The sequence below is a fragment of the Gymnoscopelus braueri genome (genome assembly GCF_963280865.1).
Source record: "Gymnoscopelus braueri genome assembly, chromosome: 20".
Taxonomy (NCBI): Eukaryota; Metazoa; Chordata; class Actinopteri; order Myctophiformes; family Myctophidae; genus Gymnoscopelus; species Gymnoscopelus braueri.
In genome coordinates, this window is record NC_137622.1 from 46,619,058 (window position 1) to 46,630,247 (window position 11,190).

The 11,190-nt window shown below is 41.8% G+C and overlaps 1 protein-coding gene across 1 annotated transcript in view; it reads right to left on the reverse strand.

Moving 5' to 3' along the window:
• Positions 1-6,903: 6,903 nt before the first annotated feature.
• The window catches only part of LOC308075754 (uncharacterized protein), a 41,578-nt gene continuing 37,291 nt past the window's right edge, over positions 6,904-11,190 (reverse strand). The window contains exons 16-18 of the mRNA XM_080415702.1: positions 9,422-9,537; positions 8,221-8,403; positions 6,904-8,040 (exon numbers count right to left, since the gene is read on the reverse strand). Of these exons, the coding sequence (XP_080271828.1) occupies positions 7,762-8,040; positions 8,221-8,403; positions 9,422-9,537 (578 nt within the window). The 3' untranslated portion in view covers positions 6,904-7,761. The remainder of the gene's footprint in view (positions 8,041-8,220; positions 8,404-9,421; positions 9,538-11,190) is intronic.

Genomic DNA, 11,190 nt, shown 5'->3' on the forward strand with positions numbered 1-11,190 from the left:
TGAAGTGCCTCGTTTGGCCAGCACTCCTGGCAGACGATTAGCAATCAGTTGAAGTGGCCTTATACCACCAGCTGAAAGCGTCAGCTTTTAAGCGGCGGCCAGCAAACGAAGGCCAGGCGAACAGGCGACTTTGTCAAAAGCCTGACTTCGTCAATGAACGATAAGCAGTATCATTGATTAGTGACATAGATAGTAGTGTGATAGATATAGTAGTGTACAGTGTGTATATGTTTAGTGATCTACAATGTGTTTTCTTCCTATTCCTGTCCTCTCCTCTTCCTGGTGGTCGCACAAACACTGGGTTACACCCAGATGTCGCGACACCACTAATCTCATCTATCCTACTCTTTCAACTCACGTCGAGCAAGTGGTAACGGGAGGGCTTTGGAATTGCCACTCGGCTGTGGTGGAAGGCAAAGCTGCCTTCATCTCAGCCTACGCATCCTTGCTCTCCCTCAACTTCCTTGCTCTGACCGAGACTTGGATCACACCAGAAAACACTGCTACGCCCGCGGCTCTGTCAGATGTGTACTCTTTCTCTCACACTCCCAGAGCCATGCGGACAGGTGGTGGTGCTGGTCTGCTAATTTCCAGAAAATGGAAATACTCTCCTATTTCACTGTCACAATTCTCTCCTACCTCCTTTGAATTTCACATGGTCACTGTTTCTCATCCAGTCAAGCTCACCATTGCAGTTGTTTATCGCCCACCGGGCCCTGCTGGTGGATTCCTGGAGGAGCTGGACCATCTAGTCTCTCACTTCCCTGTCGATGGCTCTGGATTCATCCTTCTGGGTGACTTCAACCTCCCGACTGAGAAGCAGCTAGACCCACTACTTTCGTTTCTCGCCGCCTTCGACCTAGTTCTCTCCCCATCTCCTCCTACCCACGAGGCTGGCAACTAACTGGACCTGATCTACACCAGAGGCTGCTCTACTGCTAACCTGTCCGTCACTCCTCTTTCCAGTGAAAAGGGTAAGAAACTATCTGATCACTACTTCATGTCCTACTCTCTCTCTCTCTCCTCTCCCCCCTCACAACCCCTCCCTACCCACATGGTTTCCTCACGTTGCAATCTTCGCTCACTTTCCCCCACTGATCTTTCCTCTTCTGTTCTCTCTGCTCTCCCTGCCCCTGAATCCTTCGCTCTTCTATCCCCTGATACCGCCACAGATCTTCTTTTCTCTACTCTATCCTCTTCCCTGGACCATCTCTGTCCCCTCACCACCAGGCCTGCACGCCAAACTCCACCTGCCCCCTGGTTGTCGGACTCAGTGCGTACTGAGAGACGGAGCCTGAGAGCGGCTGAGCGCAAATGGAGAAATGGCAACCTCCCGGAGGTCCTTCTTACCTTCCAATCTCTCCTTTCTACTTTTTCCTCCTCTCTATCTGCTGCTAAAGCTGCTTTTTTCTGCACTAAAATTCAGGCTTCTGCTTCCAACCCTAAAAAACTATTTGAAACTTTCTCCTCTCTCCTGCAACCACCACCCCCTCCTCCCTCCTCGTCCCTCCTCCCTGACGACTTCGCCAACTTCTTTGACAAGAAGGTGAACGATATCTGATCCTCCTTCCCTCCTCCCCCGGCTGGTGCCTTGCGCACTACCCACACCCGTCTGCCTTCCACCCCTCCCTCTCTATCTTCATCTACTCCTCTTCCCTCCCCCGCTCTATCCCACTTTTCTCCCCTCTCCCCTAACGAGGTCCTTCTCCTTGTTACCTCTAGTCGCCCCACCTCATGCTCCCTGGACCCGGTCCCATCCACTCTGCTGCAGTCCACTGCACCTGAACTTCTTCCCTTCTTAACCCACCTTATTAACACCTCTCTGACGTCTGGCTACTTTCCCTCTCCTTTCAAGACTGCCAGAGTCACCCCCCTCCTGAAGAAACCGACACTTGACCCCTCTGAGATCAAGAACTACAGACCGGTTTCCCTTCTATCCTTCCTATCTAAAACTCTCGAACGTCTTCAAACAACTGTCCTCGTACCTCCACCAGAACAACCTCCTGGACTCCCACCAGTCTGGGTTCAAAGTGGGTCACTCGACCGAGACTGCCCTCCTGGCAGTGACGGAGTCGCTCCATGCGGCTAGAGCGAACTCTCTCTCCTCCGTCCTGATACTCCTGGACCTGTCTGCAGCGTTCGACACAGTGAACCATCAGATCCTCCTCTCCACCCTTGAGGGGATGGGTGTCTCAGGCTCTGCACTCTCCCTGTTTGCATCCTACCTGACGGGTCGCTCCTACCAGGTGATGCTGAGAGGGTCTGTGTCAGAACCACACAGGCTCACAACTGGGGTTCCCCAAGGCTCGGTTCTGGGTCCTCTTCTTTTCTCTCTCTACACTACATCTCTTGGTGCTGTCATCCACTCCCATGGCTTTTCCTACCACTGCTATGCCGATGACACCCAGCTGATCCTCTCATTCCCCCCCTCTGACACCCAAGTGGAGCCACGCATTGCTGCTTGTCTGGCTGACATCTCGGAGTGGATGTCGACGCACCACCTGAAGCTCAACCTGGACAAGACCGAGCTGATGTTCCGATGCCTACACCCCTGCCCGACCACTTCGGTCTGCCATCTCGGGGCGACTGATTGCCTCGTCACTCAAGGGTCCTTCTGGCCGATCCACACGGTCACGACTCTTTTCTGTTCTGGCCCCACAGTGGTGGTTAGGACAGCAGAGTCACCGCCCATATTTCGCCGCAGGCTGAAAACCCACCTCTTCAGGAAACACTACCCTTCCTCTCTGCCTGGCCTACTTGTTGTTAACTAGTTGTACGAACGCTTGTTTTCTATTGTTGTATTGTTTATTGGATCTTGTTTAGTCGATACACTTATTTGTTTTAGCTCCTGCTCATTTGATTTTGCTATTTTGTGTCATCTGTTTAAGGAAATAGGTAGCTGATATATTGCACTTTTACCTTAGCGCTAGGTATACTCTTGGTTACTTGTTTTTGCAGAAAATGCACTTAAGACTTCTGGTGATTAGTAGTTTTTGTTCCCTACCTATGTTGAATGCACTTATTGTAAGTTGCTTTGGATAAAAGCGTCTGCTAAATGACTGTAATGTAATGTAATGTAAACTATAGGATCATAGAATACAGAGACAGTGTAGTGTCTCAGTAAACTATAGGATCATAGAATACAGAGAGACAGTGTAGTGTCTCAGTAAACTATAGGATCATAGAATACAGAGAGACAGTGTAGTATCTCAGTAAACTATAGGTTCATAGAATACAGAGACAGTGTAGTGTCTCAGTAAACTATAGGATCATAGAATACAGAGAGAATAGTGTCTCAGTAAACTATAGGATAATAGAATACAGAGAGACAGTGTAGTGTCTCAGTAAACTATAGGGTCATAGAACACAGAGAGACAGTGTAGTGTCTCAGTAAACTATAGGATCATAGAATACAGAGACAGTGTAGTGTCTCAGTAAACTATAGGATCAAAGAATACAGAGACAGTGTAGTGTCTCAGTAAACTATAGGTTCATAGAATACAGAGACAGTGTAGTGTCTCAGTAAACTATAGGATCATAGAATACAGAGACAGTGTAGTGTCTCAGTAAACTATAGGATCATAGAATACAGAGACAGTGTAGTGTCTCAGTAAACTATAGGATCATAGAATACAAAGACAGTGTAGTGTCTCAGTAAACTATAGGATCATAGAATACAGAGAGACAGTATAGACAGTGTAGAGTCTCAGTAAACTATAGGGTCATAGAATACAGAGACAGTGTAGTGTCTCAGTAAACTATAGGATCATAGAATACAGAGAGACAGTGTAGTGTCTCAGTAAACTATAGGATCATAGAATACAGAGAGACAGTGTAGTGTCTCAGTAAACTATAGGATCATAGAATACAGAGAGACAGTATAGACAGTGTAGAGTCTCAGTAAACTATAGGGTCATAGAATACAGAGACAGTGTAGTGTCTCAGTAAACTATAGGATCATAGAATACAGAGAGACAGTGTAGTGTCTCAGTAAACTATAGGATCATAGAATGCAGAGACACAGTGTAGTGTCTCAGTAAACTATAGGATCATAGAATACAGAGAGACAGTGTAGTGTCTCAGTAAACTATAGGATCATAGAATACAGAGAGACAGTGTAGTATCTCAGTAAACTATAGGTTCATAGAATACAGAGACAGTGTAGTGTCTCAGTAAACTATAGGATCATAGAATACAGAGACAGTGTAGTATCTCAGTAAACTATAGGTTAATAGAATACAGAGACAGTGTAGTGCCTCAGTAAACTATAGGATCATAGAATACAGAGACAGTGTAGTGTCTCAGTAAACTATAGGATCATAGAATATAGAGACAGTAAACTATAGGATCATAGAATATAGAGACAGTGTAGTGTAAACTATAGGATCATAGAATATAGAGACAGTGTAGTGTCTCAGTAAACTATAGGATCATTGAATACAGAGACAGTGTAGTGTCTCAGTAAACTATAGGATCATAGAATACAGAGACAGTGTAGTGTCTCAGTAAACTATAGGATCATAGAATACAGAGACAGTGTAGTGTCTCAGTAAACTATAGGATCATAGAATACAGAGACAGTGTAGTGTCTCAGTAAACTATAGGATCATAGAATACAGAGAGACAGTGTAGTGTCTCAGTAAACTATAGGATCATTGAATACATAGAGACAGTGTAGTGTCTCAGTAAACTATAGGATCATTGAATACAGAGACAGTGTAGTGTCTCAGTAAACTATAGGATCATTGAATACATAGAGATGATCCTATAGTTTGTCTCAGTAAACTATAGTAGTTCTTCTTCACAGCAACCAAACAAACCCACCTGGAGGGAAGTGACAGAACAGGAAGCAGTTCCTGAATATAAGTGTATTGTGGTATAAGTGTATTGCGCCTTCCAGTGGAGACAACATGCAACTACACATCTAAATCTCTCTAGTAACCCTATGAGTCATAGTATTACTAATATAACCATGCATGGGCAACTGGCGGCCTGGGGGCCACATGCAGCCCCCACCTTCACTTAATGCGGCCCGCAGGTTAATATCAGAATAGTGATCAATTATTGATTTCAGCTGTTATGATTCATAACATGACCCGCTTTAATGACTTCAGTCTATATTAGTAGCTTAATGACTAGTATTAACATTCTATTGTTTTTTTGTGTCCAATGTAGTTCTATTTAAGTTCATAAAGTTAACATAAGTATAACTGAATACATTTGAAATTAAATAAAAATGTTACTTTTCAGGATTCCACTGAACCCCTAACTGTGGTAAAACATCAGCTGGGTAAAGCTGTAAACTGAATCTACAAATAGGTCTAAATATTATTATTAGGGTGATGTAATGGTACGTTTTATTCCACTTAATGCACAGGACAGCAGTTTATGTCTGTAAATGAAAGATGTAACATTTCATAAATAACTCATCACTAGAAATAAAATGACATTTTATAGTCTTAATGCTTTTATTTATCTCACATTACATGTAATGTAACAGATTACATGTAATGTAACAGATTACATGTAATGTAACAGATTACATGACAATTAACACGGTGTCTAGATGAGTGCAGAACACAGTTTAATGATTTACGGCAACTTGTTCGTGTGTGTGTGTGTGTGTGTGTGTGTGTGTGTGTGTGTGTGTGTGTGTGTGTGTGTGTGTGTGTGTGTGTGTGTGTGTGTGTGTGTGTGTGTGTGCGCGTGCGTGTGTGTCAGCGCACGTATGTGTGTGTGTGTGTGTGTGTGGGGAGGGGGAGCTCTGCTGATAGCGGTGTGTGTGTGTGTGTGTGTGTGTGTGTGTGTGTGTGTGTGTGTGTGTGTGTGTGTGTGTGTGTGTGTGTGTGTGTGTGTGTGTGTGTGTGTGTGTTTGTTTCAAAAAATATACACACACACACACACACACACACACACACACACACACACACACACACACACACACACACACACACACACACTTAGATGAACAGGCTTTAATTCACAAATGAATTAATTAATTAGTTAATTAATCAATTAATTCACAAGGATTAACCCTTACAGCATTAACCCTTACAGCATTAACCCTTACAGCATTAACCCTTACAGCAACCATCCCTTCGTCTGTCTGTTTTATGTTTCTTGTGAGGATGAAAACTAGCATCTTTGCTAAATCCGGTGTATTTACGTCCATTCATATGCATTGTCCTGTAAAAACACTATAATATATACACATATCATAATATTATTATATATAGTTGTTGTCGGGCAGAAACCTCTTATATCCATATTACAACTTTATGTCTTCTTAAATTTACTCCCTAATTGATCATATATATATATATATATATATATATATATATATATATATATATATATATATATATATATATATATATATATATATACATACTACAGCTTCACACAAACTATCAGAATATATACGGTATATATATATATATATATATATATATATATATATATATATATATATATATATATATATATATATATATATATATATATATATATATATATATATATATATATTAATATGTTAATTCACGTCCCCTCCAGGTAACATGCAACAGTAAGACATTTTTTCCATTAACGATACTTCCTTCATTTACATATTCATACTGTGAACCACCTCATTTACATATTCATTGACATACTGTACACCTCGTTAGGGTGTTCCATTCGTCCATTTCCTCTTTGTCATTTCCTGTTTGTCATTTCCTGTTTGTCACATACATTTCAGGGTTGGGGGAGGATGGTGATTGGCCAGTTCTCCTGTCAATCTCTGTGTCTTTTTACAAAAAAAAACCTTCTGATTGGCTCGTCAGTGAGACTCACGTCGGGTGTGGCGCAGCAGAGAATAGCCGATCTATAAGCAGATGCGTCGCGTTGTTGTGAGCTTGCAGATCTGATATTTGGGACATTTCTATTGGTTTGTCAGTGAGATGATGCTACCATCAGGCTGTGGTGATGAAGGTGTTAAAGATACATTAAAATACAAATCAATTCACAGGATGTTGCTTTGTTTACTTCCTGTATTGATTTGTAATAGAGACACACGGGTGCCTACAATGTCACGGCCACTTTTGACACAGCGCCACCACTCAGGGTAAGGCAGAACGGTGTACTGCAGGCCAGCCCATAGAAGCCACTGTAACTCAACTGTAGTTTAGCTTCTACTTTTAAAATAATCCTACATGAACTGGAGAACATATTGATTTGAATAAAATCCATAGGAGTTAAAGATCTCCTATGCTAGCTCTTTTGACACACTGATGGACTATATTATAGTATATTGTGGGTTGTATATTGAGCTGACAGATATGTATATATGGGACACTTTATTAGAACACAAAAAAAACAAATCTCTACAGCCTCAGTCATCATCAACCAGAGAAATTACGGTATTTTACGATGCCTAGATTGCATTGACAGCTGCAGTACAACGTTCTGCCTAACCCCGAGCGGTGGCGCTGTCTCAAATTGTGGGCGTGAAATTGTAGGCGCCTGTTAGTCTCTATCCATTCAGTCCAGTTCTAACCAGTTCCAACAACCAGTGACACCAGTTGACAGCAACGGTCAACAATGTCTGTGTAACACCCAGGATTTGAACCCGGCATCCTGAAGCCAAACATCTTAACCGCTAGCCTAAGAGGGAATCCTCCCCCCTTATTGGTCTTCAGGCAGAGACTCTAAGCCACTCCCCCAGTTCCGTCTTCTCAAATCTAATTGGTTGTTCTTCTCTATTGGTCATCCTGGCTGCAGTCAGTGGGTGTGGTTAACATGTATGTACAATCGTTGATTGGTCGATAGGTGTTGTTGTTGCCGTGGCGACAGAGCGAGTGGGCGTGGTGACGTTAGGTGGCAGTTTGTGTGCGTTTCCGTGGTTACGGTCATTGTTTGGTTTCCTGTTTCCGTGGTTTCAGAGTGTCTATGAGTGACAGCACGCCGCGTCACCGAGGGGGAGAGGGAGGGGGCGGGGCCAGAGCGCTGCGAGGAGGCGGAGCCAGGGGGGCGGGCCACCAGACACTTCTGATACCGCAGCTGAGGAAGAGGAAGAGGAAGATATTTAATTACTTCATTTATTCATTTATTAATAAACCCTCTAATCTACACACTGGATTCATTCAAACCCTCCTTAGGCCTGTGTGTGTGTGTGTGTGTGTGTGTGTGTGTGTGTGTGTGTGTGTGTGTGTGTGTGTGTGTGTGTGTGTGTGTACTCACCACACAGGCAGCCTGTAGAGCCTCACTAACAGCTCCAGCGTTGGGGTCACACCAGAACACATGGCAGCTGAACTGTTGGTTCCCGGCGTCCATGATGAAGGCGAAGGTGTGAACGTCCCGCCCCACCCCCATGAAGGACAGGAAACGCACACGACACTCCAACACTACTTCCTTTTCCTCTTCCTGTAAACAAACAGCCAATAGGACTAAAGTACCATGGTGTATATGTATACTGTTTTTATTATTATTACGTACCTTGTCTTTAACTACAGCCACAGTAGTTATTATTATTATTATTATTATTATTATTATTATTATTATTATTATTACATACCTTGTCTTTAACTCCACCTCTGTAGTTATTATTATTATTATTATTATTATTAATATTACGTACCTTGTCTTTAACCACAGCCACAGTAGTTATTATTATTATTATTATTACATACCTTGTCTTTAACTCCACCTCTGTAGTTATTATTATTATTATTATTATTATTATTACATACCTTGTCTTTAACTACAGCCTCGGTAGTTATTATTATTATTATTATTATTATTATTATTATTATTACGTACCTTGTCTTTAACTACAGCCACAGTAGTTATTATTATTATTATTATTATTATTATTATTATTATTATTATTACATACCTTGTCTTTAACTACAGCCTCTGTAGTTATTATTATTATTATTATTATTATTAATATTACGTACCTTGTCTTTAACCACAGCCACAGTAGTTATTATTATTATTATTATTATTATTATTATTATATACCTTGTCTTTAACTACAGCCTCTGTAGTTATTATTATTATTATTATTATTAATATTACGTACCTTGTCTTTAACCACAGCCACAGTAGTTATTATTATTATTATTATTATTATTACTTACCTTGTCTTTAACTACAGCCACAGTAGTTATTATTATTATTATTATTATTATTACGTACCTTGTCTTTAACCACAGCCACAGTAGTTATTATTATTATTATTATTATTATTATTATTATCACCCTTATTATTATTATTATTATTATTACGTACCTTGTCTTTAACCACAGCCACAGTAGTTATGATTATTATTATCACGTACCTTGTCTTTAACCACAGCCACAGTAGTTATGATTATTATTATCACGTACCTTGTCTTTAACCACAGCCACAGTAGTTATGATTATTATTATCACGTACCTTGTCTTTAACCACAGCCACAGTAGCATCAGCCACGTTCAGGATGACAGGAGTTGCTTCCTCTTTCCCTGAAGAAGACAGCAGGCTGTCTATGGCTCCATTAATGATGTCCATACCTACACACACACACACACACACACACACACACACACACACACACACACACACACACACACACACACACACACACACACACACACACACACACACACACACACACACACACACTTGAAAAAAGTTGAAAGATGCGTTTTTCACTCTGTGTGTGTGTGTGTGTGTGTGTACAGAATGCAAACTGTAGGATTGGTTCTCGTCAAGGACAGGATATTGTTATGTTATATTGTTATAGTTTTACTCATTTAGTTTTTCAACATCAGCAGTTTCTCAGCCATTAAATAACGAATAATCAGCTGTTCCTCTGCCTTTGATGTCCTCTGTCTCAGTGATTGACAGGCTGAACTGTCCTCTGTCTCAGTGATTGACAGGCTGAACTGTGCTCTGTCTCAGTGATTGACAGGCTGAACTGTCCTCTGTCTCACTGATTGACAGGCTGAACTGTGCTCTGTCTCAGTGATTGACAGGCTGAACTGCACTGTGTCAGAAGTCACAAACTTTATCGTGTTGGATAAATGCATCCAACATTATGTAGGCCTATTATTATCCGATGTTGCTGGTTGCCATGGAATCTATAATATTAAAGATCTGGTGAAATGAAAAATGTGTTTTTCACACTTTTAGAGCGTATCTGTGGTCATCATACGATGACCACGGTTATGCTCTAAAAGTGTGAAAAAGATATTTTAGGGCATACCTAACAATAGGTAATTACAGAACCACTCCGTTTTGAATCTTATTCAAGATGACGTCCAGATGCTGTATTACTCTTTTTAAACTTAATCAGCACTAAAATATGTATCTGTCAACGGAACCATGTCCTCATCCCTCCCGGTGAGCAGTGGGGTTCCTCAGGGCAGCATTCTAGGGCCGTTACTGTTCCTTCGATACATTAACGACATGAATGCTGCCTGTAACTGCAAATTGTTCCTGTTCGCTGATGAGTCGGCACTCCTGATCTCGGGTGAGGACAAGTTGCAAGTTGAGGAAGCGCTCAGCTCGGAACTCTCCAAAATCCGTACTTGGCTTATCGATAACAAACTGTCACTACACCTTGGGAAAACTGAATCCATTCTCTTTGGGACCAAACATTCCCTCAGACACATGGATGTAAATGATTTCAAGGTCAAAGTCGATGACACAATTATCTCTAGCAAAGAAGAGATTACCTATTTGGGATGTATTCTTGACAAATACCTGACAGGTGAAAGCATGGCAACAAAGGTGGTCAAAAGAGTAAACCAGAGAACCAGATTTATGGGCAGAGTTTCCTCTTTTGTCAACCCTCAGGCCCTCAGGACCCTCTCAGGGGCCCTGATTCAGCCACTTTTTGACTATGCTTGCACCTCTTGGTACTCCAACACCTCAGTGTCACTGAAGACTAAGCTTCAAACCTCCCAAAACAAACTGATTCGACTACTTCTCGGACTGGGGCCCATGACCCACCTTTCTCCCACCCACTTTGCCAGCCTAGGCTGGCTCAGGGTGGAAGACAGGGTTAAACAACTAAAAATGGGACTGGTCTTCAAAATTGTAAATGCAAATTTGCCCGATATGCCCCCTATTCCCACATATCTGAGTAAATACCTCCAAAAAGTTAGCGACACCCACAGTCACAATACTAGAGGGAGCGTTAACAACAATTTGGTACCACC